The 25,021-nt window shown below is 51.8% G+C and overlaps 3 protein-coding genes and 1 long non-coding RNA gene across 7 annotated transcripts in view; 2 read left to right on the top strand and 2 right to left on the bottom strand.

Annotated features, from left to right (window-relative positions):
* Positions 1 to 13,134, top strand: part of CARM1 (coactivator associated arginine methyltransferase 1) — a gene marked incomplete at its 5' end in the record, with an annotated part of 48,960 nt that extends 35,826 nt beyond the window's left edge. The window contains 12 exons of one of the 2 annotated variants that reach the window (XM_081091559.1): positions 2,091 to 2,201; positions 3,356 to 3,533; positions 5,591 to 5,681; positions 5,857 to 5,938; positions 9,599 to 9,684; positions 9,856 to 9,945; positions 10,414 to 10,551; positions 10,636 to 10,725; positions 10,817 to 10,929; positions 11,080 to 11,157; positions 11,426 to 11,494; positions 11,650 to 13,124. In XM_081091559.1, the coding sequence (XP_080947685.1) occupies positions 2,091 to 2,201; positions 3,356 to 3,533; positions 5,591 to 5,681; positions 5,857 to 5,938; positions 9,599 to 9,684; positions 9,856 to 9,945; positions 10,414 to 10,551; positions 10,636 to 10,725; positions 10,817 to 10,929; positions 11,080 to 11,157; positions 11,426 to 11,494; positions 11,650 to 11,792 (1,269 nt within the window). In that variant the 3' untranslated portion in view covers positions 11,793 to 13,124. Of the gene's footprint in view, positions 1 to 2,090; positions 2,202 to 3,355; positions 3,534 to 5,590; positions 5,682 to 5,856; positions 5,939 to 9,598; positions 9,685 to 9,855; positions 9,946 to 10,413; positions 10,552 to 10,635; positions 10,726 to 10,816; positions 10,930 to 11,079; positions 11,158 to 11,425; positions 11,495 to 11,649 lie in introns of both variants that reach the window. The other variant, XM_081091560.1, reaches the window with a different exon arrangement.
* Positions 8,176 to 9,806, bottom strand: LOC308519543. The gene is made up of 2 exons (XR_013995999.1): positions 8,871 to 9,806; positions 8,176 to 8,686 (listed from the first exon to the last, which is right to left on the bottom strand). It is a non-coding gene; the product is annotated as an uncharacterized lncRNA (long non-coding RNA).
* YIPF2 (Yip1 domain family member 2) lies at positions 12,265 to 17,910 on the bottom strand. 3 transcript variants are annotated; one of them, XM_081091563.1, is made up of 10 exons: positions 17,806 to 17,910; positions 17,593 to 17,653; positions 17,052 to 17,206; positions 16,885 to 16,965; positions 15,373 to 15,460; positions 14,030 to 14,146; positions 13,778 to 13,944; positions 13,517 to 13,699; positions 13,303 to 13,431; positions 12,265 to 13,222 (listed from the first exon to the last, which is right to left on the bottom strand). In XM_081091563.1, exons 2-10 carry the CDS (start codon positions 17,621 to 17,623, stop codon positions 13,217 to 13,219), a joined length of 957 nt encoding a protein of 318 aa, XP_080947689.1. In that variant the 5' UTR covers positions 17,624 to 17,653; positions 17,806 to 17,910; the 3' UTR covers positions 12,265 to 13,216. The 3 variants fall into 3 exon arrangements, with proteins under 3 accessions (XP_080947689.1, XP_080947688.1, XP_080947687.1); XM_081091562.1 differs by having other exon boundaries at positions 17,593 to 17,827; XM_081091561.1 differs by lacking the exon at positions 17,806 to 17,910 and having other exon boundaries at positions 13,303 to 13,699; positions 17,593 to 17,803.
* Positions 17,806 to 19,593, top strand: TIMM29 (translocase of inner mitochondrial membrane 29). The gene is made up of 2 exons (XM_081091564.1): positions 17,806 to 18,134; positions 18,224 to 19,593. Exons 1-2 carry the CDS (start codon positions 18,041 to 18,043, stop codon positions 18,916 to 18,918), a joined length of 789 nt encoding a protein of 262 aa, XP_080947690.1. The 5' UTR covers positions 17,806 to 18,040; the 3' UTR covers positions 18,919 to 19,593.
* Positions 19,594 to 25,021: the final 5,428 nt, after the last annotated feature.

Below are 25,021 nucleotides of genomic sequence, written 5' to 3'. Positions count from 1 at the left end.
CCGGCCAAGGGCACATACTGGGGTTGTGATCCCCAGTGGGGGCGTGCAGGAGGCAGCTGATTGATGATTCTCTCTCATCATTGATGTTTCTATCTCTCTCCTCCCTTCCTCTCTGAAATCAATAAAAATATATGTTAAAAAGAAATAAAAATAAATTATGCAATATCTTCTAATTTTTATTTTTTCATTAATCCTCACCTCGAGGATTTTTCCATTGATTTTTTTTTTTTTCTTTAGAGAGAGTGGAAGGGAGGGAGGTAGGTAGGGAAGGCAGGGAAGAGAGAGAGAGAGAGAAGAGAGAGAAAGAAAGGAAGAGAGAGATCGAGGTGAGAGAGATACATCAATTGGTTGCCTCCCTCAAGCACCCTGACCAGGGCTGGAGATCAAACCTGCAACACATGCCTGACTCAGTGGATTGACCAGGAATGGAACCTGTAATGCTTCGGTCCGCAGGGCGATGCTGAGCAACCCCAGCTAGGGCCCTAGTTTCTTTTAAGATCTAGTGTACAGTGAGTCCTCACATTTTGTCGTCAATAGGTTCTGTGATTTTAAATGAAATGACATACAAGGAAACCAGTGTACCCTAGGCTAATTGTTACCAGCAAGATTTAGGTTTCTATGCCACCTTATCAACGTTAGAATGAACAACATTGAATGAAATGACGTTGAGGATGTGCTCTATGCTCGTGATCAAAACAAGAAAGAACAGTACAGAGTATGTTCAGAAGTGAAAGTTTATTCCCTTCTCCTCCATTTTGACCCAAATGAGAGCTTATGTTTTTCTCGACTTATCTTTGTGGGCTCTCAACATGATCAGTGTAGATCTGCCTCTTCCATTGTCTTGGTCATGCCACCACCACCGCACCCCCAGCATTGCAAAGAGTCCCCTCAGGACACTAAAGCCCCCTCAGCCCCAGGGCCTGACCCTTTATCCCAGGAATATGGCCTGGACACAGCAGCATGCCTGTCAGAGTCCTCCTGGGGTCCCCAGCTTCCTCCTGGCTGCTGGAGCAGTGCTTAAGGCCCAGGAAGTGCACTCTCCTTCAGCAAAGTCCATTCCAGCTCTCCTAGGATGCCAGTCCATTTCCTGGTTCATCCAGAGCTCTGAGAGGCACCGAGGCCCTCCCACCCGACTATCACAGCGCCCCTCTGGGCGCTCACTCTGTGCCTGCCGCTGTACCCAGAACAGCTCTGCTTTAGAAATCACATACATGCCATCATCAGGAACTTTTATCCTGATTCTGCTGACATGGAAGCAGTCAGACAAATCTGGAATGAGGGATGATCTACCACCCGCTAGCCTGTACTCTTCCAAAAGATCAAGGCATGGGAACCAGCAGCCCTTGAGAGGGTGCCCAGTTGGCCTCAGGGCTCAGGCAGCTCACCTGCCCCAGCCCAGCCCAGCCACTGGCTGATTCTCCTGGCTAGGGTTGGTACACAACCAGAACACACTGCCACCAACACCTCTTGGACTCCTTCCCCCTCTGCGAGGGCTGTAGAATTCCCAGAAGGACACCTCTTTCTCAGTTGTTGCATCATTTTCTGGGGAGGACCACAGTACTCAGCCTAGCTGATTCAGAGGCCATAGGGCCCATGGGGTTGGGGCCAAGTAAACTTTCCCTGGGGACTTCTCCTAGTCCTTAGGAATGTCCTGTAGGGCCTGGGACTAGGGGCTGTCCAGCTCCTGCCCTCTGTGTGGACCTCAATGGTCATGCTGCGGGGCTCAGAGGTGTCCTTTATCTACTGAGCACTCATTCCAAGAAACTGCAGGCTCACTTGTGACAGTCAGGTATCCACCATGCTACACAGATAGTTCACAACCCAATCAGTTCTTCTTGAATCAGGTGTGAGAGCACGTGATGGTTTTAACACCCTAGCTATCTTCAGAAATCCTGTTCTACCATCTTCAGATCCAGACCTGGGGGCTCCCATGTGCTCTAGGTGGCTCAGAAACCAACCTATGGGCAGTTGGCCCATGCCAAGGGGAGGCAGGCTGCAGGGCTATCAGCTGCATGAGTCTGCAGGGAGCCAGAGCCTGGCGATGTGATCACTTCACGGTGTCTCGTTCTCATTGCTCCATCCTTCCTCAGATTGTTCTTGATGTTGGCTGTGGCTCTGGAATCCTGTCATTTTTTGCTGCCCAAGCTGGAGCCAGGAAGATCTACGCGGTGGAGGCCAGCACGATGGCTCAGCACGCCGAGGTCAGTGGCCCACTGGGACCCATGCAGTCCTCGTCCGTCAGCTGTATGCCCTCTTTAACCTGGGAAGCTGGCCCTGCTGGGAGCCCCCAGGAGACCTGACCCCCTGGCTTTAGGGGATTGTGGGACATCACTTCTCTTTGGTCTTTCATCCCCAAACCCTGAGCTGAGGTGGTGTCCCCTCCTTAACTGGTAGTCACCTACTGGGTTCAGGGGTGATTTGGGGTCTTCAGAGGCTTGGTGGCCTTGTGCTTCAGGGGACTGTGCAGTCACACAGGCCAGGTGAGATCTCAGACCTGGCCAGTGCCTGCCTCTCTGAACCCCACTTCCCACATCTGTGAAATGTGGGCAACAACAGGGTTTCATTTCATTAGTTTAAGCTGTCATTTTCTTTGTTCCTTTTTTTGCACTGAAACCTTCATTCACAAGGTTCAAAACCTAAAAGCCACAAAAGGGTAAACATTGACATTGCTCCCTTCCCCATTCCTTGCTCCCAGCCTCCTCATCAGGGGGAGAGGGACGCATATGCAAGTTCTGCAGAGCTATTGGGTGGCTCCATCAGCAATGTGTACCCTTCTTCGCCTGCCGAGGTCTTATACAGCTGGTAGCACCTGCTCTATTCCCTTAACAGTTTGTTTGCTACTGTGTCATCATATGAAGAGCTTCCTTACTCTTTCTAATGGCCACAGAGCATCCCTTTACCCAGACGGACCACTGTGTTAGACACAGATTATTATCATCACTTAGGCTGTTCTTCCATCATTGCAGCACAAACATATGCTATACTGAATGCCTCCTCATACATGTGTCACCTCTTCTGTGCGCAATTATGTTCATAGGACACATTTCTAGCACTGGAAGTGCTGGGGTGGAGAGTATATCCAAGTTTAGCTTTGGTGGCTATAGCAAAGCCTATTGTTCCCCTCTTAACTCCCGTTAGCAGTGCCCTCTCAGGATTGATGGTGACATGAGGGATCCGGGAAGGCCCTGAGGAAGGACTGAGGCTGTGACTAATCATGGCTCTGGTTAGGGTGCCGACGAAGGAGGCAGAGGGAATTGGGTGGCCGTGGGGACAGAAGCCTTCCCTCCCCTGAGGATGCGTGGTGGATGAGTGGGTACAGGGACCCCTGTGACCCCTCTGGCCCACCCACCCACAGGTCTTGGTGAAGAGTAACAACCTCACCGACCGCATCGTGGTCATCCCCGGGAAGGTAGAAGAGGTCTCGCTCCCTGAGCAGGTGGATATCATTGTCTCGGAGCCCATGGGCTACATGCTCTTCAATGAGCGCATGCTCGAGAGCTACCTCCACGCCAAGAAGTACCTGAGGCCTGGTGGTGAGTGTCCCTGCTGGCACGGGGCCTGGCACCAGGGGCGCACCCACCGGGGCCCCTTTGGGGCGCCCCTGGCTGCTACTCAGTGGGCACAGTTGTGGTTCAGCTCTCTGCTGGCCTGTTCGATGGCCTGCGGTGCTAAGGGCATCTGGGCTTTCGTGCTTCCCTTCCTCCTTCCCCCCTTCCCTGTTCCCTATGCCCATCTTGTCCCAGACAAGGCCACACAGCCACTTGCCCAGCCCACCTGGACAGGGTACGTAAGGGCTCCTCTCAGGTCCCCTGAGAGCCTCCGGGGTGCCTGCCATCTCATGCCCTGGTGTCTTGGGGACAGTGTCTGCTGGGAATGTGACAGATATGGAAGGTGTTCTGTGGTCAGCACAGAGGAGTTGACCTATCGTCTTCATTCCTCACCTGGTAACCTTGCCTTCAGCCAGGGAGACGGGCAGGGGCCAGTGTGTTGCGGGGCAGCCAGCTGTCTAGCACGCCCATCAGTGGCCTCTTGCTTGTGGCACTGTGCCTCTCGTCCATGCTCCTAGGTCATTGGGTCACTGCTTACACCTACCCACCTGTATCCTTGTGCATTTGTGCCCAGCTCTGGAGGGGGGGTCTGTGCTTGGCCCTAAACATCTGATGATGTGTCCATTTCCTGGTTCAGGTTGTGTGACTTTGAGTATTTCTGTACAAGCAGGGATTGTGTGTATGCGTATGTGCGTGTGGCACAGGAGGACCTGGCCAGGACAGGTGTGGGAAGCCAGCAGACTGGTGGCCCCAGGGTGGGCAGGGGGGTTGGTCTGTGGAGAAGCACCTATTTGGTCCTCTGACCTTCCTGGATCCAGGCTGCAGGGACCTGCCTTGGGCTTCGCTTCTGGAGGCGGGAGGTGACTACCATTTCTCACCACGGTGTCCTGTTTCCCAGCTGTGAGTGGGAAGCCAGGCTTCGCGAGGGTGTTGTTTGGACCCACTCTCCTCCCACTCTGCCTTTCGGTATCCAAGCCTGCTGGGGGGGCCGGCCCAGCAGAGTGGACTCCTCCTTATGGGACATAAGGACAGACAGGAGTCAGGCTCTGGTGGGCAGCTGAAATTCTGCCCCACTGCTCACACAGCCTTCCCAGAGTGTGGCCTGGAGCCAGTGATGCCCCGCTGCCCTGCCTACATGAGTGTGTCTTCATTCGATCTCAGGAAGCTCTTTGGGGGATTGGAAAGAACCTTCTTCCCAGCTGTACACATTTAGGTGTCTTTAGGACTGGGGCACTTTCCCATGATGCTCCAAGTGACTAGCAGACTCCTGGGCAGGCAGCCCAGCGAGTGGTCTCTTAGCCAAAGTAGACCATCTCCCCTCCCCCACCCCAGCCTGAATCTTGCTAGTGCCTTGACTCCCCCCCACCCCCAATAGGAAAAGGGAGGGAGGCCCACACCTGGAGGCCAGGTGACTCAGCCCTAGACTCACTGAGGCAGCCACTGGCCCTAACTCATTTGTTCCTTGAGTCACACAGATGGAGGACCCTGTGGCCCCTCCCATTTCAAGTCATGTGCCAGACCAGGGTGGCTAAAAGGCCCACCATGTCTGCCAGCAGCCTGGACAGTCTCAGCTGTGGGGATTCAGCTGACCCTCCACCCAGCCTCTGGCCTCAGCCGAGATCCCTACGCCATAGCCTGGGGTTTAGCCTTCTTTGTCCAGAGAACTTTTCTTTGCTTTCCCTGGCTGCATGTCCATGATGACAGCACCTAAGCAACACTGCATGGCTTATGGAGCAGGGCTTACCCTGAGGCTCTGGCGGATTCCTTCCTGTCTCCCAGTCCTAGTAATGGGACATAAGGACAGGCTCTCCTTTCTCCCTGGCTGGCTTTCTAGGTTTGGCGGGATGGTGCATGTCAGGTGCTCATTGGCCTCTGGCACAGCAGGTGCCCAGTACCTCTGTATTATACCAATGCGTGAATGAATGGATGAATGAATGAGAGGCTGGGAAGGCCCAGGGTTGGAGGTCCTGGGGCCCTTTGGAGGCTCTGCCAGGCCCTGCAGAATGTCCCACCATGACGCCAGCACCCTCCGTGCCTCCCAGGAAACATGTTCCCTACCATTGGTGATGTCCACCTCGCGCCCTTCACGGATGAACAGCTCTACATGGAGCAGTTCACTAAGGCCAACTTCTGGTGAGTGCCCTGCGTGTCCTGCCTTCTCAGGGATGGCCCTGCCTCTTTTTTTCCTTATTCTCAGTAGGACCTGAAAGACTTGGGCTGGACGAGGGCCAGCTGGGAGAGAAGACAGGCCACCCACCTGCCTCTCTGCTGCTGGTGACCTTACTGTGGGGGTTGGGGCTTTCTGCAGGTACCAGCCATCTTTCCATGGAGTGGACCTGTCAGCCCTCCGAGGTGCCGCTGTGGATGAGTATTTCCGGCAGCCTGTAGTGGTGAGTGGGGCACCCAAGGTGCTATCACAGTTAGCACTGGGCATGGCACTTCTCTGGGGGGCTGGAGGGGGCGGGTCCTGTCAGGCCTTGTGCAAGCTGCAGCCCTAGGGACACCACTTTCTCTCAGAGCTCTCCCTTCTGCCCCTGAACAGAGTTCTCTCACAGTTGTGTTGGGAATAAAGTGGCAATGCATATAGAGCACTTAGCACACAGTAAGCATGCAGTACACGTGAACTGTTATTAGATGAATTGATCCGTGGTGAATGATTTTATTTGACTGATTTTAATTATTGAACTGATTATATAGACCCAGGGTACACAAATCAAGAAAGTATAAAAGTGAAAACCCTCCCTGCTCCTGTCCCCAGACACAATTCTCCTTCCAATAGGCAAACAATATATCATGTATATCTTTTGAGAAGTTTTATACCTAAATGTACATATACAAATGTGTATATATACCTTTTTTCACAAATTATATATAGCATATTCAACATACCATCTGTCTTTCTCTGTGGTCAGAGAACATGCACTGTATGATTTTAGTTCTTTTAAATTGAGAGTTGCTTTATGCCCATTATGAAGTTTCTTTTGGCTTATGTTCTACGTGTACTTGTTGAATACAGAGGTATGTTACTTTCAGGTCCCATTTGTTAATCATGTTGGTGAAATCACTATCTCTGTTATTACTGTAGATATAATTATCCATTTAGTTCTGATACTTTCTGCTTTATATTTTCGGATACTACGTTATTTTGTGCGTACAGGTTTAGGATTATTATATCTTCCCGTTGGATCAGTCCTTTTATTATAAAAAGTGTCTCTACCGCAAGTGGTATTTCTTGCCATATGCCTTTTTATTTCTGATGGCAGTTTAGTTACTTTGGTTTTATATTGGTTAATCTTTGTACAATATATGTTTCTCCATCCTACTTTCAACCTTTTTGTTTCCTTATCACTTGAGGTTTGTCTCATGTAAGTAGCATGTATTTGGGTTTTTGTTTTTTAACAAGGTTAATGTTTTCTGTCTTAAGTGAATAGCCCATTTGCATCAAATGTAATTGCTGCTTTTTATGGATATAAGTCATTTTACTATTTTTCTATTTCTCCTGCTATTTCTTTTTAACTCTTTGCTTGCCTTTTAATACATTATAATTGTTTTTTCCTTCTTGATGTCTTTCACTAGTTTTGAGAGACTCTTGAGCAGTATCTCTTTAAATACTTCCTCCGCACCATTTTCTTTCTCCTGGGGTTCTGGTTGCATGTACATTACACCTTTCACCATGTCTCAAGTGGTTCTTATATTCTTTTCTATATTTCCATATTTTATTCCTCAGTTGCTTCATTTTCATATTTTCTACTGATTTATTTTCCAGTTCCAATTCTTTGTTATGTCTAATCTGATTTTTAAATTCTTCTTATTTTTTATCTTTTTTTTTTTATTGATTTCAGAGAGGAAGAGGGAGAAGAGAGAATTTCATTTCTCTGTGAAATTCTCCATATTTTCACCTTCCTTCTTGAACATATTAATTATAAGTCTTTGATCACTTTTAGTATTTGGATAAGTGGTGTGTTTTTGTTGTTTATTCTCTTGGTATTTGGTTCTCATCCTTTGGTCCTGTCTCTTGGTTCCTGGTTATCAAATGCCAAAATGCAAAATTGTAGAGAGTCTGGATGATGTTTTTTCTTTCAAGGATTTGTTTTTTCAGACACGATCACTTGGTCCTGTCTTGCATTTGAGTGAGATACTTCATGGCTACTTTTCAGTCTCTGTTGGTATATTTCCTGGGCATTAAATCTCAAACATTTTAATCTTAGGTTCCCTTTACATTCTTAAAAATGGAGAACTCCAAAGAACTTTTGTTAATGTGTGTTATATCTATTGATATACTGTCTGTGTCTATTGATATTAAAAACTAAGCCTGGCCAGTGTGGTTCAGTGGTTGAGTGTCTACCTATGAACTAGGACAACGGTCGCCAACCAGTGGTGGTCCGTGAGGTCCGAAAGTTTGGCGACTGCTGAACTAGGAGGTCTCGTTTGATTCCTGATCAGGGCACATGCTCAGGTTGTGGTCTTGATCTCTAGTGGGAGGCATGCAGGAGGTGGCCAATCAGTGATCTCATCAATGTTTCTATCTTTCTGTCCCTCTCCTTTCCTCTCTGAAATCAATAAATAAACATTAAAAAACACACACACACACACACACATACACAGAAAAACAAAACCTAAGCCCAAGAAATTTAAAAATATTTATTAACTCATTTTAAAAAAACAACAGTAGTGAAACCATTGTCTGTTAACATAAATAGCATTTTTAAGAACAAAAACTGTTGTCCAAAACTTTTCAGTGAGGATACTGGCATTTTAAATTTGGATTCCTCTGTTGTGGTATCACGGTGAGTTAAATGAATTTGGGCAGAAAACATCTGAGTCTTATTGTGAAAATAGTTTTGACCTTGGGTGCTTTGGAAGGAACCACACTTTGAGAACTGCTGCTGCTTTAGGGTGTAGCCTGCAGTGGTTTAAGTGGGCCCTGGTTCTAACCTCCCAGCACTAATACGATGCTGAACCTTTCCTTAGCTTTTTAGTGCCTTCTGCTTGGTCTCTTGTCCTCTAACCCCCACCCTACACACAGCTCAGGAATTGGCAAATGCCACGAAGTGAAATCACATGCAGCACATGCACCTTGTATTTCCACATTTCCTTTAGCACAGTGGTTCTCAACCTCAGCTGCACATTAGAATCACCTGGGAATCTTTTTAAAATCCTGATTTCTGGGCCTCATCCTCCGGAAATTCTGTTTCTTCGTTACTAACGTTGTGGCCTCACCCCATAACAAAGAAACAGACTTTCTGGAGGATGAGGCCCAGAAATCAGGATTTTAAAAAGATTCCCAGGTGATTCTAACGTGCAGCCAAGGTTGAGAACCACTGCTTTAGCATCTTGGCTCCTTGTGTCCCAACTGCCTTGGTAACCCTGAGCCCCCCTTTTGCTTTCCCGACCCAGGGAAGCCGCTGAAAGGTCCCATATAGAGGGGGAAAGGCACAGGAAAAAACACCTCCCTTCTTTCTAGGATCTTGGCCCTCAAAGCCTTGGCTGCTGCTATTGCTTTCCAGTGCTTTCAAGCAACTGGGTTTTTTCCTTTGTATTTTACTCGGCTCATATAATTCTTGGCAAGAATGTAAGTCTGATAGAAAATCTGCATTGTAGCTGTGATTGGACATCAGCACACAGTTCTCTGACTTGCTTATCTCAGAGATCTTTCCCCGTATGTTCATAAAGAGCCTCTTTGTTGTTTTTCACATACAGCCTTTTATGGGTGGGCCACCAGTTTAATTAGATGTTTTCCGGTGTGTCGCTACTGTAGACAGTCTGTAACTAGATGTGTGAATTTGTACATGTGCACATCTATCTGTAGGTTGGACTCCTGGGAGTGGAATCTTTAATGCATATGAACCCTTGTTATTTTGAGAGCTGTCATCTAATCGTCCTCCATGGTGTGGTAAAAGTCATCCTCCTCCAGCATGTCTGACAAGGGCTAACTGGTTTGACCGGAATGGCCTGGAGGCCATGGCCAGACTCGGGGAGAAGAGCAGGGCTCCCCCTTGCCTTGCTGGCCCCTGAACTCGAAGCCAGGTCACCCTTGTGGTCTTTCCCAGGACACATTTGACATCCGGATCCTGATGGCCAAGTCTGTCAAGTACACGGTGAACTTCTTAGAAGCCAAAGAAGGGGATTTGCACAGGTACCAGCCCTCACACCCCTCGTCCTGGGCCACTGCCGGCTCTTGCAGGCATTCTACTGCCCCAGGGCAGGCAAGTGGGCCAAGGTCTGGGACTCTGCACCTGGCCACCCCTCTTCTCTCCTACCAGCCTCCGTTCAGCTTCCCCAGTAATCACTGCCCTTTGCTTTCCAGGATAGAAATCCCATTCAAATTTCACATGCTGCATTCCGGGCTGGTTCACGGTCTGGCTTTCTGGTTTGACGTCGCATTCATTGGCTCCATGTGAGTTCAACGGAGCAGAGCATGCTGTCCCCAGCCCCTGGGACCTCTCTGCAGTTGTGAACCCCAGGCCTGGCTGGTTTGGATGCTGACTGGGGGCTGGGAGGGCAGGACAACCTTCCAGGTTCTCCTTGTCCCTCCCAAAAGACAGTGAGAGCTTGCCCTGGGCCAGAGACTGTTGTGAAAAGGGAGAGTGTCCACCTGTTTTGAGTGACTGTCCTTCACAGGAACTGGTCAGTCTTTGACATGTATGTCAGGGTGAAAGAGCACCCCGTGACTGTGGTCTCCTTGTGTGTGTGTGTGGGCACGTGACTGGGACTACCTGGGTGGTCAGCCTGTCTCAGCTCCAGGGCTTCCGAAGACCTATCAGAGGGCAGACACTTGGGGAGAGCTACTGGTGCACAGGGAGGGTCACCTGGGTGTGAGTATGCTGACTGCTGGGCCAAGTTCATGCCTGTCCCTTCTTGGCAGAATGACTGTGTGGTTGTCCACGGCCCCGACGGAGCCCCTGACCCACTGGTACCAGGTCCGGTGCCTGTTCCAGTCACCACTGTTTGCCAAGGCTGGGGACACGCTCTCAGGGACATGTCTGCTTATTGCCAACAAAAGGTGCAAGCTGCCACCCTGGGCTGGGGAGGAAGGGGTTCATCCACCCAGCCAGCTCACAGCCCTCAACCCCTGCCCTCTCTACAGACAGAGCTATGACATCAGTATTGTGGCCCAGGTAGACCAGACGGGCTCCAAATCCAGTAACCTCCTGGATCTGAAAAACCCCTTCTTCAGGTGAGATGGGCCCTCGGCCTCCATCAGGGGGAGGGGGCTTCTCCTGGCCTGCAGCCCCTTGGCCCTGCCCATGCGTCCATCTCTGCTGCAGATACACAGGCACGACACCCTCACCCCCACCTGGCTCCCACTACACATCCCCCTCAGAGAACATGTGGAACACAGGCAGCACCTACAACCTCAGCAGTGGGATGACCGTGACTGGTGAGCAGGTCCCTGTTTGGGGGTATGTGTGGAGGAGCTACTTCCTGGTCACACCTACTAGCACTCCCTGGGTAAAGCTGGCAGTTCTGGCCCCTGGAACCCCGAACAGGACACTGTCCCCACCCCTGACATCTCCCTCTCTGGACACAGGGATGCCAACTGCCTACGACCTGAGCAGTGTTATCTCTGGCGGCTCCAGTGTGGGCCACAACAATCTGATTCCTTTAGGTGAGTGTCCCTGGGTCTGGGGAGTCGGGGGAGGGTTTGCTGCCCAGGATGGCCCATGTGCTTGGGCCTTCTGTATCACCTTTTCCTCTTCCTGGGGCTCCTGGCTGAGGTCCTCATTCCTTTCTGCCTCGCTCTGCCACTGCTGCACTCCCCCTCCCTGCACCCTGGTGACAGTGTGAGTGGGAGTGCCTACCTCAGGCAGAACATGGGCCTGAGCTGGCTGGGGGCGGTGACGCCGTCTCCCTTCCTTCCTCCCTCTGCTGCGCAGCCAACACGGGGATTGTCAATCACACCCACTCCCGGATGGGCTCCATAATGAGCACAGGGATTGTCCAAGGTAATGGAGGGGGAGGGTCACCCGGGTGTGAGCATGCTGACTGCTGGGCCACCCCCTGGCCCTCTCGCCTGCTCTCTCTCTCCCTGTGACTCTGCTGTGGGGCTGGGCAGGCGAGGGGCAGGGCTGTCCCTCAGTGCCCGTGTCCTGCTCCACAGGGTCCTCCGGCACCCAAGGCGGCAGTGGCGGAGGCTCCAGCGCCCACTATGCAGTCAACAGCCAGTTCACCATGGGCGGCCCTGCCATCTCCATGGCCTCACCCATGTCCATCCCAACCAACACCATGCACTACGGGAGCTAGGCCCCTCCAGTGGGGAATGGACTGACAGCACCAGGAAACCAAATGAAGACCCTGCCCACCCATCCCTCTGCCCGGGCGGCTTTCACCCTGTACTGGAGAAGCCGAAACACCAGTCACAGTCCCCTTTGCTATGGGAACTTGGACACTTTTTTACACAACATTGCTGCCGCCGCTCCCACCCCACCACCCACCACATCTTGGCTCTGAGCGCGTGTCGCTGCCATATTTTACACAAGATCATGTTGTGGGAGCCCTGTTCCCCCCTCCTGCCCTCTCCATCCTGACCTGGACTTAACATCTAATGGAACAGGCGTGTCCAGGCCTGACAGCTGCAGGCCCTGCTGGCAGGTGGCAGGGAGCAACTAGCCCCGCCCAGTTCCCTGGCGCCTGCCCTCCCTTGCCTATCTCCAGTGGGAAGGCAGTCCTAGCTAGATGGGGCCTCCCCTTCAACTACCAGGCGTTGGTCACAATGGGCGTGACATGCTGCTTTTTTTAATTTTATTTTTTTACAAAAAGAACCAGTGTCAATCCACAGACCCTCTGAAAAAAACAGGCCGGCCGGGCCGAGCCAGCAGCCCCTGTCCCCAGCTCAGAGGCTCGGTGGTGAGGGGTGGCCCTGCCAGGTCTTCAGGACAAGGTGGGGCCAGGCTTGTGTAGCCCCACAGGCCCCTCTCACAAAAGGGTTCACCTCACACTTGAATGTACAACCCACCCCAGCTGTTGGGAAGGCCCTCCGTCCAGCCCCTGCCTCTTGCTGCTGTCCTGTCCCTGAGCCTGTCTGGGTCCCCCTGCCAAGAGCTAGAATAGGAGGCCTGTGGGCCTGGAGGGGAGGAGGGTCCCTGTCAGCCACTGGGGCAGACACAGAGAAACCTCAAGGACATGTCATGGAAGGCGTCCTTTCTCCTTGTAGCTGACATTAGGCCTGTGTATTTCCCTCCGTATTTGTAGATGCTCCAGTCCCTACTATGATGATGGCATTTTGGTCCCTTCTCAGTCTGGGAAGGGGCCTTGCAGGGATATTTCCCTCAAAAAAAAAAAAAGAAAAAACAAAATAAACAAGGAAATGTGTTTCAGCACAGGCAATTTTCTTCTACTTCTGCTCCCCCCATTTCTAACACCCCCAAACTTGGATGTGGTGGAGCCAAGGGTGGGGCATAGCTGAGGCTGGAGTGACCCTTTGCTTTCCTGCTGGCCCCTCAGGGGAAGAAGGCCCAGCAGGTGGCCCGTGGGGCACCCGCTGCACTGGGAGCTCCTGGTTCAGCCACCCGCCTCCCACCTTTATATAAATTCTCTGAATCACCTTTGCATAGAAAATAAAAGTGTTTGCTTTGTAAGAAAAGTCTGGAAAGTAGCAGAGTGATCTTGAAATGTCAAGGGAACCTTCACTCATCATCTTGGGGGCAGGGCAGGCAGTGTCCCTCCTGTTAGACCTGAAAGAGAAACTCTGCCAGTGGCTCTTGCGGGGCAGAGGCTGGAAGCCCTTTAGCCACAGTTGGAAACAATTCCTTACCTGTAGCCTCAGGCCTTCGGTTATCACAGGCCTTGGCGGGGTGGGTGTCAGGACTACATTTGGGTGCAGAGATGTGTCCTGGTGTGCAGGTGCCATGTGCTCCAGAGGCAGTGGCTGGAAAAAGTAAAACTGAACCCAGACCCCTGATGTTAGCATCAGGGCCAGCAAGCTGACCCCCAACCCTGAAGTCCAACTGACCACCCCAGACCCATACCTTACAACCCATGGCCAGGAGGGCGTGGAGTAGTACGACAGCAGATAGCAGCATGGAGCCCACCAATCTGGTGTCCTCGCGGACAATGGGCCAGAGGGTGAACACCAGGCCAGCAGCTGACAGGGCCAGAGCCAATGCCCCAAAGAGCCACTGTAGCCATGGGACAGGGATCAGCCACAGGACCTGGGGACAACATGGGCAGGTAACTACCAGGTTTCTCCATGGCACACACCATCCCCCACCCCCTGGGGCCTTACTCACCACAGTGGGAATGAAGATGAAGAGGGAGTAGCCATAGAAGCACACAGTCTCCAGGAATGTGTAAGGCCCCATGCGCTCCCGGACGCCCTTGCGCCACTGCAAGAAGGCCCACAGTGCGAGTGGCACCAGCCAGGCATAGCAGTAGATGGTGATGCCAGCCACCGTCACTGGGGGGCAAGGTAGGCAGTCACCTCTGGGGCCCCATGGCACCCCTAGCCCCACCAGGTGCTGGGCCTTGCCTGCTTTGCTTACCCTTGTGGAACTGGGGGCCGTAGTGGATGGAAGGGTCCCTCCTCTGGGCCAGCACCACTGTCAGGTTCCCAGTGACGGCCAGGACAAAGGCCAGTGTGGCGCAGATCCAGAAGGGGCCTGCGGGTGGAGTGGGTCGGGCCCAGTCACACAGCTTCCAGGACAGGTGACTTGTCTTGTTTTGTCCCAGTCTTTCCAGGCTCTGGGCTGCCTCCACACCCACCATTCCCCTGACCTGACTTACACCACCCATATGACAACCTGGTGGTCGAATCCAGTGCTGGCTCAGTCCTCATCTTTCTTGGCCTTTCAACAGCCTTTGATGCAGCTGACCCCCTCCCTCTGGGAAGAGTCCACACTCTGGCTTCAGAGTCTCATGTCACTGGCAATTCCTTAACTTATTTCACTCCCTGACCTCTAATGGGGAGCTGGCTGGGCCCAGTCCTTGCCCCCCTCTGCCTATGTTCACTCCTTGCATGATCTTGTCCAGCCTCAGGGTTTTGTGCTCCCTCCAGGCCAACAACTCCCAGATGTCTCAAGACCGGGCCTCTGCCCTTAACCTCAGGCTGCTATTCAATGTTTTCACGTGTGCACCTCCCTTTCCACCCACCACACTTACTCTTCCCTCAAACCCGCCCAGCACTTCCTACTTGATAAAGAGCAACCTCACGCTTGGCATAGTCCAGGCAAAAACCTTGGCACCCTCCTTGGCGCCTCTCTTCCCACCCTGTATCTAGTGGGTCAACAAATTCTGTCAGTCCTGCCCTTCAAGACATGGGCCCGAACCCAACACGCGTCTCTCTCCCTGGGGCCAGTCCCCACACCCACACCCACACCCACACCAGCTCCTCCTCCTCCCTCCCCCAAGATCTGGACCACAGCAGCTGTCCTTCCCTGGCCTCCTGGCTTCTACCCTCTCACCTGACAGTGGTCAGAGGGCACCTAGGAACACTCAGCTCCCTTACTGAAACAGGACGTTGTGCGGTCTGTCACCAGGTGGTGGCCTGGCAGGTTCTTCTGCTCCAATGACAATGCTGCCTGAAGTTCAGGTGTTTTTCCACTCCAGGGCTTATGCCCCTTCTGGAATGTTTTTCCCTGAGTTCTCCCTAGCCCAACCCTGACACCAACAAGGCTCATTCCCTCACCCTCCTCAGAGGGTCCTTCCTGACCAACCCATACGGAATAGCAACTGTCATCCTCTGGAATGACTGCTGCTCTGCAACCTCCGATGTCTGTCTCCGTGAACAGTGTAAGTCTCATACTCTCCGTGAGGGGCTCTGCTATAGGATCAGGCACACAGTTCACATTTGCTGAATGAATCAAATGAGCTAAAAGCATAACCTCACCATACAGGTCTGGGCGATTCCGCAGATGGTGCCGCACAAAGCTGTGGCCAGGCCGGGGTAGCAGCGATCCTTTAATCCGGTCCAGAACCTGGGGGCAAGGTGGGACACAGGATGGAAGCCTGCTGGGGCTTCCCACCCACAGAGGAAAGGGGCCAAGCTCCTCCCCTGACCTTTTTTTTTTTTTTTTTTTAATATATATTTTATTGATTTTTTACAGAGAGGAAGGGAGAGAGAGAGTTAGAAACATCGATGAGAGAGAATCATCGATCAGCTGCCTCCTGCACATCTCCCACTGGGGATGTGCCCGCAACCCAGGTACATGCCCTTGACCGGAATCGAACCTGGGACCTCTCAGTCCGCAGGCCGACGCTCTATCCACTGAGCCAAACCGGTTTCGGCTCCCCTGACCTTCTAGGCTCCCCTGCTGCCCTCCCTCCCTCCTCTCCACACAACTTGAAAGGAACCCGCACTTTCCGCTGGGATTTTGATGAGCTGTTCCCATGGCCTGGAGCCCCTTCCCCTGACCAGCCTCACTCAACAGACCATGTCGCACCATTCTGAAAGACTTAAGGGCCTCCACCTTCCTCTTTGCAAGGCTGCCGCTCTTGCTGCCTCCCCCAGCCCCATAAGGATAGACAGGCCGTGGGCATTCTCCCTCCCGCATCTCTCCAATAGGCCCTCTTACCCTGTAGCCCTGGTTTATTGTCACCTCTCACCCTGGCATGGGGCCTCTGATCCACCTTCCATGTTGCATATCTGCTCTATACCCTCCACGACTCCCCAGCACCCTTAGGATAAAACCCAAAGTCCTGCACATCCATCACAGGTCCCTTTGTGGTCTGGCTTCTGCCTGTCTGCCTATCCCCCACCTCTCATGCTCCAACCAGGAGTAAGTGACAGGTAGCTTCTGTGATAGGTCCTGCCTCCTCTCATTTCTGGTCGTCGTGTATGATGTTCCCTGTGCCTGGAACATACTCAGGCACCCTTCCACTCAGCCTGGCTAAGGTTTCCTTCTTCACGTCTCAGCAAATCCCTTACCACCTCCAGGCGGCCTTTCTCTAACCCACCATAGCAAGTGTGCTTCCTGTGTTCCCCAAAGCCCAGCGCAGCACATCAGAACCCCATGGCCACATTACTTCCACCCGCCCCGGGGAAGCCTTTCCAGTGATGGCGAGCCTTTGGAGCTCGGCGTGCCAGCATTTTGAAAAACCCTAACTGAACTCTGGTGCCGTGTCACATATAGAAACTTTTTGATATCTGCAACCATAGTAAAGCAAAGATTTATATTTTTGATATTTATTTTATATATTTAAATGCCATTTAACAAAGAAAAAGCAAACAAAAAAAAGTTTGCGTGTCACCTCTGACACGCGTGTCATAGGTTCGCCATCACTGTCCTTTTCCCATATGTGTGTCTCCAGCCTGCCCAGAGCCCAGGGCACAGAAAGGCTGGGCACAAAGGAGCTGAACCCCAGCATGGCAGCCCCCTCCCACCAGCTTCCCAGGCCTCACCTGCGCGGTGTCCACATCGAAGAAGCTCTGATAGTAGCTAAAGGTCCAGAATCCCGGCTGCGGCTGCTGCTCCTGTAGAAGCTGCACAGGGTGGGCTGTCAGTCCTGCCGCCCCGCCCGGGCCGACCAGGGGCTGGAGGACGGGGCACAGGGACTCACGGGACTCACCGCGGTCTTGTCGCTCTCCACCTCGTCCTCGGCGCCATAGCCACCGCCTGGGCCCACGGCCACAGCTACCTGCCCCTCCGGGGTCCGCGGGTCACTTCTGCTGATAGTGGTCACGTCTGGGGTCTCGGCCAGAAGATTAGTGGCTTCCTCGAACTCTGTCGGGAATAAGTGTGGGACACAGGCATGTTGGGGGGGGGGGGTCACGACAATTTGGTTTGGCCCAAGGGGGACCATGACTCTAACCGTAGCCCCCTCGGTGCGCTCCCCAACGCGGGGCCAGGCTTCCTCGATTCGGGAGTGGGAAGGAGCTGAGTTCCCTCACGTCTGACAGGGATGGTAACCGGGGGCTGGTGCCGGGACGGGGTCGGGCTGGGTAGGACTCCGGCTTGAGGTCGGAGTTCAGGACTGGAGCGGAGTTCGAGTTAGAGCTGAGTCAGGACCGACAGCTGACGGCGGCTCGGGTCCGATATGAAGTAGGACTTGGATGCGAGGTTCTGGCCAGAGGGGGGAGGAGGTCGGGCCAGATCACAGGCGCACTCACCGTGGAAGGCCAGTTCGTCGGCCGCGGCCATGGTTGCTCAGGGGCGTCTCCGCATCCCGCGCTGAAGGCAGAGGCCAATCAGGTCTGCACGCAATCCCACTCGGCGCCCTCCCGGGGTTTATCCCTCCGCACCCACCGGGCCTGGCGGTAAGCGGTCCCCGCTTGGGCGTGAACTCGCCGACCCTACACACAGGTGCACCCCGCCCTCCTCACCGGACGCCGTCGCAGTCGGCGTGGCCAGGGGTTTCTGCGCCTGCGCGGCCGGCCTACGGGCCCGTCAGTCCCACTCGTCCCAGAGAGCAACATCCGGCGCCGGTCCGTTTTCTATACTCTTCCGATGGGAAGCCACTACCGGCAATATTGACGCCTGCGCAGATGAGACTCCCGGGCCTTTTCCTTCGCGTAGCTGTCGTTTCCCTTCGGAAAACGGACGTCAAGCCGGAAGGGGATGGCGGCGGCGGCTCTGAAGCGACTTTGGTTGCGAAACCGCGGAGAGGCAGGGGTCGCGGCAACCGCGAAGCCAGGCGTGTGGACGAGGTTGGGTGAGTACGGCGGGCGGGTGGCTGCAGCGGCGAGAGGCGCGGGGTGAGTGGCCGCAGCCCCGACCTCTCTCTCCACTTCTTTCCCGTAGGCACCTGGGCCCGCGCGCTGCTCCGGGACTACGCCGACGCTTGCAGGGACGCGGCGGCGGCGGCGCGGGCTCGGCCAGGCCGGGCGGCCGTTTACTTGGGGCTGCTGGGCGGCGCGGCGTCCTGCTGCGCTCTGGCGCCGGACGAGGCGGCCTTCGAGGAGGCCCTGCTCGACGCGTCGGGGACCCTCCTCCTGCTGGCGCCGGCCACGCGGAACCGCGCCTCGGAAGCGCACGTCCAGCAGCTGCTCTGGCTGCGGGGCCGCGGACGTCTGCGCCACGTGAACCTGGTCCTCTGCTCGCTGGTGTACGAGGCGCCCCACGACGCCCAGGCCAGCCTCTACCAGGCCCGCTGCCGCTACCTGCAGCCCCGTTGGGTCGAGTTCCCGCACCGGATCCTGGACGTGGGCTTCGTGGGCCGCTGGTGGGTGCTGGGCGCTCGGATGCGCGACTGCGACATCAACGACGACGAGTTCCTCCACCTGCCGGCGCACCTGCGCGTCGTCGGGCCCCAGCAGCTGCGCTCGGAGGCCAATGAGCGGCTCTTCGACGAGAAGTACCGGCCGGTCGTGCTCACGGACGACCAGGTGGACCAGGCGCTGTGGGAGGAGCAGGTCCTGCAGAAGGAGAAGAAGGACAGGCTGGCCCTGAGCCAGGCCGACTCGCTGGTGGGGGCGGCCCGCGATGACACCCAGTGAGGCCTGGGTCCCACCCACCCCGAGCCTGGGCAGGCGGTTCGCCCGGGACTGTGCCGTTGCTGTGAGTGAGCCCCAGGTGCAGGGACTGAAATAAATCGTATGTAAAGTGCCCTCGCTGGGTTTTCGCAAAATTAGGAGGCCTTTCTCCTCCTCACACTGTTCTTAATGCTGCTATAGCTACTTCCGAGCCTTCGTGGGCTAGGAGTTGGGGAGAGCAGATGTGACAGAGGTACGTAATGTTTGTTGCTACCGGTTAGCAATGAGCCTTGTGCGTAAATTGGCCCTTTTCACTGGGCCCCTGCGTCCCCTTGACCGAAGCGTCCTCTGTCAGGGGACTCCCCGGATCGCCAGCCATTCAGATTTTCATTCTAAATTTTGAGCTACAATGTTTATACTCCCATTTTAATGAGTAAATTTTAAAAAATTTAAACTTATTTTGAAATCATTATAGTTTCAGAGTAAACTGGAAAAATAATACAGGACATCCTTTGTACCCTACCCCCAGCTTCCTCCAAATGGTAACATTTTTTAAGCCTGACCAAACTAGAGACTGGCATTGGTATGAGTATTTGGCTTTTACAGGGACACTTTGTGTAAAATAGCCTGCTTTTATCATGTGTGTATTAATAGTGATGTTAAAGTGAGTTGGAAGAATAAAACATTCTCTGATCAGGAAATCTGTGTGGGAGCATAGATTCTGGTTATGTTACATTTCAGTAACTTTTACAACACAGACTTGTATGGAAAGGAGTATGTTAGCTAGTACTTAGCTTGGTTATGGTAGTCGCACTTTAAAAAATAAACTTATGCCAGCACCGGTTTGGCTCAGTGGATAGAGCGTCGGCCTGCGGACTGAGAGGTCCCAGGTTCGATTCCCGCCAAGGGCCTGTACCTTGGTTGCGGGCACATCCCCAGTAGGGGGCGTGCAGGAGGCAGCTGATCGATGTTTCTCTCTCATTGATGTTTCTAACTCTCTATCCCTGTCCCTTCCTCTCTGTAAAAAATCAATAAAATATTTTTAAAAAAAACACACAAAAACCTAAACTTACAGCAGGCTCGCGGGGCCTGGAGGCGGCTGCACAGGCCAAGCACCCCCGGGAGGTGGAGTCTCAGTGAAAATTAGTCTCTGAACTGAATCCTGAACTTGTCTTGTTGGTCAAAAGATTAAGGTACCAAATTTCCTTTTCATTTGATAGTATTGTCATTAACATTGTTAAACCCCTCCCCCCAAAACCTTAATGTCCCATAATAAAGTGATTAGAATCAGTAAACAAAAAACAACTAAACTTACAGGCATGATACTTTCTTACCTAGGTGCCCCGTTGGTAGTTAATAAAACCAGGAGATGAAACAACCAGCTTTTTTGTGATTTTGTGTTTTGTTTTGTTTTTTAAAAAAAAATATTGAGTTTTTACAGAGAGGAAAGGAGAGAGATAGAGAGTTAGAAACATCGATGAGAGGGAAACATCGACCAGCTGCCTCCTGTACACTCCCCACGGGGGATGTGCCTGCAACCCAGGTACATGCCCTTGGCTGGAATCGAACCTGGGACCTTTCAGTCCGCAGGCCGACGCTCTATCCACTGAGCCAAACCGGTTTCGGCATGATTTTGTGTTCTTGTGCTTTGCTATTAAGTTTTGGTATTTAGACCTTTCATTTGTACTATGGGTATCATATGTTGGACACATGGTAATTTTTAAATACCTTATTTTGGGGTCAGAGGAGCATCTCAGCATTTCCATTTTCTTTTTTTATTGATTTCAGGGAGGAAAGGAGAGAGAGAGAAACATCAGTGATGAGAGAAAATCATTGATTGGCTGCCTCCTGCACGCCCCCTACTGGGGACCAAGCCCGCAACCCGGGCATGTGCCCTTGACCGGAATCGAACCCAGGACCCTTCATTCTGCAGGCCAACGCTCTATCCACCAAGCCAAACCAACCAGGGCTCAGCATTTCCATTTCCCAAAGGAAAAAAGTGAGGTTCATAAAGGTTATTTCTCCAAGACTAGCAGAGCCATGATTCAAACTGTGACTTCCAACCCTGTCACTTAATTCTCAAACTCATGGCACTATCTTTGGTCTTAACCACATAATGTCAGAAATTATTAAATACTGCTATCACTAACCATAAATAAAACTTGAATACAGAAATAAATGAATATTTAAAAATGCAATGAAAACAAAAGAAAAAGAAAGCCAAAGACAATACTAAATTCTAATCGTATACTATTACCTGCCAAAGGCTCTGAAGCTAAATCCTGATGTTTTTGTTCAAGAGAGACTAGCCAACTGCAAGGCAGGATTTAAGACATTGGCATCCACATGAGAGGTGTTCCTCGCCGTAACCAGAGTATTGAAAGGGCCGCACAGCATTGCCTGAGGGAGTTCTAAGTGCCGCTTCTGATTTGCTGCCGGGTGTGTTCACGCAGACCCTCTGGCTGGGAAGCTCAGCAGTGGCTGTCAGTAAACTAAACAACTCTCGGCGTGTTCACAGAAATCGAGGGTCTTGGTAAGAGGCCTGACATCTGTGTGGCTTTGCCTTTGGTAGGAGGGTTGGCCTTACCCAGAGGAGGACCACCCAGAGCTCCTCTCCAGTAGCTCTGACCTCTGGTGTGATGTAGGCGTGCAGACCGGAGCTGTTCGATTGGACAGATTCCTCACGATCTGCATCGTGTGCAGGCGCCCACAGGACAAGTCCAAGTCTCCTTGCTGACCCCCAGTAGATGCTGAAGGATGTAAATGACCAGAAACTTACGTACAGTAGAACCTCGGTTCATGAACTTAATTTGTTTCTGAAGGTTGTTTGAAAACCAAAGCATTTTTTCCCATTAGCAGTAATGTAAATTGAATCAATCTGTTCCAGAACCCCAAATTATGCCATTTTAACCTTATGTATAGTACATGTCTAATATACTGTTTAATCCAGGGGTCCTCAAACTACGGCCCGCGGCCACATGCAAATACAAATATTGTATTTGTTCCCGTTTTGTTTTTTTACTTCAAAATAAGATATGTGCAGTGTGCATAGGAATTTGTTCATAGTTTTTTTTTAAACTATAGTCCGGCCCTCCAACGGTCTGAGGGACAGTGAACTGGCCCCCTGTTTAAAAAGTTTGAGGACCCCTGGTTTAATCTATAAGCACTTTAAAAACAAAAAGGACAAGCCCTATGCCGAAACCGGTTTGGCTCAGTGGATAGAGCGTCAGCCTGCGGACTGAAAGGTCCCAGGTTCGATTCCGGTCAGGGGCATGTACCTGGGTTGCGGGCACATCCCCAGTGGGTGATGTGCAGGAGGCAGCTGATCGATGTTTCTCTCCCATCGATGTTTCTAACTCTCTATCTCTCTCCCTTCCTCTCTGTAAAAAATCAATAAAATATATATTTAAAAAAAAAAAAAGGGACAAGCCCTAGCTGGTTTGGCTCAGTGGGTAGAGCAGCCTGCAGACTGAAGGGTCCCGGGTTCAATTCCTGTCAAGGGCACATGCCCAGGTTGTGGACTCGGTTCCCAGTGGGGAGCATGCAGGAGGCAGCCAATCAATGATTCTCTCACCATTGATGTTTCTAACTCTCGCTCCCCCTTCCTCTCTAAAATCAATAAAAATATATTTTTAAAAAAGAGGACAAGCCCTGACTGGCTTGGCTCAGTGGATAGAGCGTCGGCCTGTGGACTGAAAGGTCCCAGGTTCAATTCCAATCAAAGGCACATGCCCAGGTTTTGGGCTTGATCCTGTGTGGGGTGTGCAGGAGGCAGCCGTTCAGTGATTCTCTATTATCAATGATGTTTCCATCTCCCTCTCCCTACCTCTCTGAAATCATTAAAAATATTTTTTTTTAAAAAAGGACATGAAATATAAATGAAAATTTAACAAAAGAAATGTACATTAAAAAATGAAAATTTAATGATAATGAGCAAAAAAACATGAAAATAATCACAGCACAATTTCCTGACATGTTAACAGCAGTAAACACTCATATGCATTCTCTCCTTTGTTACTTAAGGGACGCATCACTGATCATACACCTATCAGCATGAAAGGGTTGTCAGGTTGAGACGCAAACTCTTTGAGATGAGAGACTTTTGAGAACCAAGGTTTGACTTTTATTAACAAACCAGAGGCCTGGTGCACAAATTTGTGCACAGGTGGGGTCCTTCTAGGTGGCCTGCAGGGATTGGGCTGAAACCTGCAGTCAAACGCGCCTGCAGCTCCTACCTGCTCCTCCCTCTGATCCCGGCCCCACTGTGCCTGCCATGGGCTCGCACCCAATCAGGAGAAGCTCGCGCCGGCCATGAGTCCTGCATCTGGCACCCTCCCCAGGGGAGTGGCCTGTGGGATCAGGCTGAAAACGGCTCTCCAATATCCCCTGAGGGGTCCTAGGTTGTGAGAGGGTGCAGGCCAGGCTGAGGGACCCACCAGTGCATGATTGGGCCGGGGAGGGACCGTGGGAGGCCTCCAGAGCATGCCCGGCCCATCTCGCTCAGTCCCAATTGGCCGAACCCCAGCAGCAAGCTAACCTACCGGTTGGAGCATCTGCCCCCTGGTGGTCAGTGCTCATCATAGCGACTGGTTGACCAGTTGACTGTCTGCCCCCTGGTGGTCAGTACATGTCATAGTGAGCGGTTGAGCAGCCTTAGCATATCATTAACATATTACACTTTGATTGGTTGTTCAGTTCTGCCATTCGGTCTATTTGTATATTGCCCTTTTATTATATAGGATGTCACCCCAATAAGTTCAATAAAAAATAAAAATTACCGGGGGAATAGGGCATAGAGGGGTCAATGGGGAAAATACGTAATATGTTCAATGAAAAATTTTTAAAAAGACTTAATTGAGATACTGCACATGCCCAGTGTGGGTGAACTAGTATGCCCTGGTGGGGAGTGGAAGAGGACCAAGATTGACTCCCCATACTAGCAGCCCAGGGAAGAGGCCTCTGGTCTTGCCCTGCCCAGAGCCATAAACAGCGAAGTCCACACACTGTCTCCAGTTCCATAAGGGCGGTAGGACCTGGGAGAGAAGTGGGCTTTCAGTCAGGGTTTCAATCTCAGCTTTCACATTTATTAGCTTTATCACTACCTGGGCTGTAGCCATAAGGCAAGAAAAGAAAAAGGTATCCAACTAACCAGTTTGGCTCAGTGGATGGTGTGTCGGCCTGCGGATTGAAGGGTCCCGGGTTCGATTCTGGTCAAGGGCATGTACCTTGGTTGTGGGCACATCCCCAGTAGGAGGTGTGCAGGAGGCAGCTGATCAATGTTTCTCTCATCAATGTTTCTAACTCTCTATCCCTCTCCCTTCCTCTCTGTAAAAAAATCAATAAAATATGTTTTTTTAAAAAATAGAAAAGAAAAAGGCATCCAAATCATAAAAAGTAAAACTGTCAGTATAGTCATGTGCCATTTAATGACAGGGATACTTCCTGAGAAACGTGTTGTTGAGGGATTTTGTCCTTGTGCAAACATCATGGAGTGTGCTTACACAAACCTAGGTGGTATAGCCTCCTGCACTCCTAGGCTATTACTGTTCTTAGGCTACTGTACTGAATACTGTAGGAACTGTAACAATAGTATTTGTGTATCTAAACAAATCTAAACAGAAATATGTAAAAACTAGAGGCCCAGTACATGAATTCATGCACAGGTAGGGTCCCTTGGCCTGGGTGGTTATCGGGGCTATCTCGCCCAGTCCGGGGGGAGAGACTGTAGGAGGGCTCCAGGGCATGTCTGGCCCTCTCTCCCAGTCCTGATCGGCCAGATCCCAGCAAACACTCGGAGCGTCTGCCCCCCCGGTGGTCAGTGCACATCATAGCGACTGGTCGAGCAGTCGACTGGTTGGACACTTAACATATTACCCTTTTATTATATAGGAGGATATGGCATAAAAGATAAAAATTGGTACATCTGTATAGGGCACTTGCCATGAATGGAGCTTTTAAGAATGGAAGTTGCTCTGGCTGACTCAGTGAGTAAGTGGTGAGTGAATATAAAGGGCCTAGAAATCACAGTACTGGAGACAATAAACGCTGTACACTTAGGCTACACTAAATCTATAAAACAACACAAGATTAAATTTAAAAAGTTATGCAATCAAATGAGGCTGCTGTC

This window comes from Myotis nattereri (assembly GCF_964212035.1).
Source record: "Myotis nattereri genome assembly, chromosome: 5".
Taxonomy (NCBI): Eukaryota; Metazoa; Chordata; class Mammalia; order Chiroptera; family Vespertilionidae; genus Myotis; species Myotis nattereri.
The sequence above is the reverse complement of the archived record's forward strand: the minus strand, read 5'-3'. Positions and strand labels throughout refer to the sequence as shown.

Bases quoted from the DNA above. Each gene is read 5' to 3' on its own strand.
- YIPF2 (XM_081091561.1), bottom strand. From the start codon at position 17,623: ATGGCCGCGGCCGACGAACTGGCCTTCCACG. The intron at 16,966-17,051 runs GTGAGTCCCGTG...CACCCTGTGCAG, and splicing joins TGGAGAGCGACAAGACCGCG to CTTCTACAGGAGCAGCAGCC. The intron at 14,147-15,372 runs GTGAGGTTATGC...CTCCACCCGCAG, and splicing joins GAATCGCCCAGACCTGTATG to GCCCCTTCTGGATCTGCGCC.
- TIMM29 (XM_081091564.1), top strand. From the start codon at position 18,041: ATGGCGGCGGCGGCTCTGAAGCGACTTTGGTTGCGAAACCGCGGAGAG. The intron at 18,135-18,223 runs GTGAGTACGGCG...TCTTTCCCGTAG, and splicing joins AGGCGTGTGGACGAGGTTGG to GCACCTGGGCCCGCGCGCTG.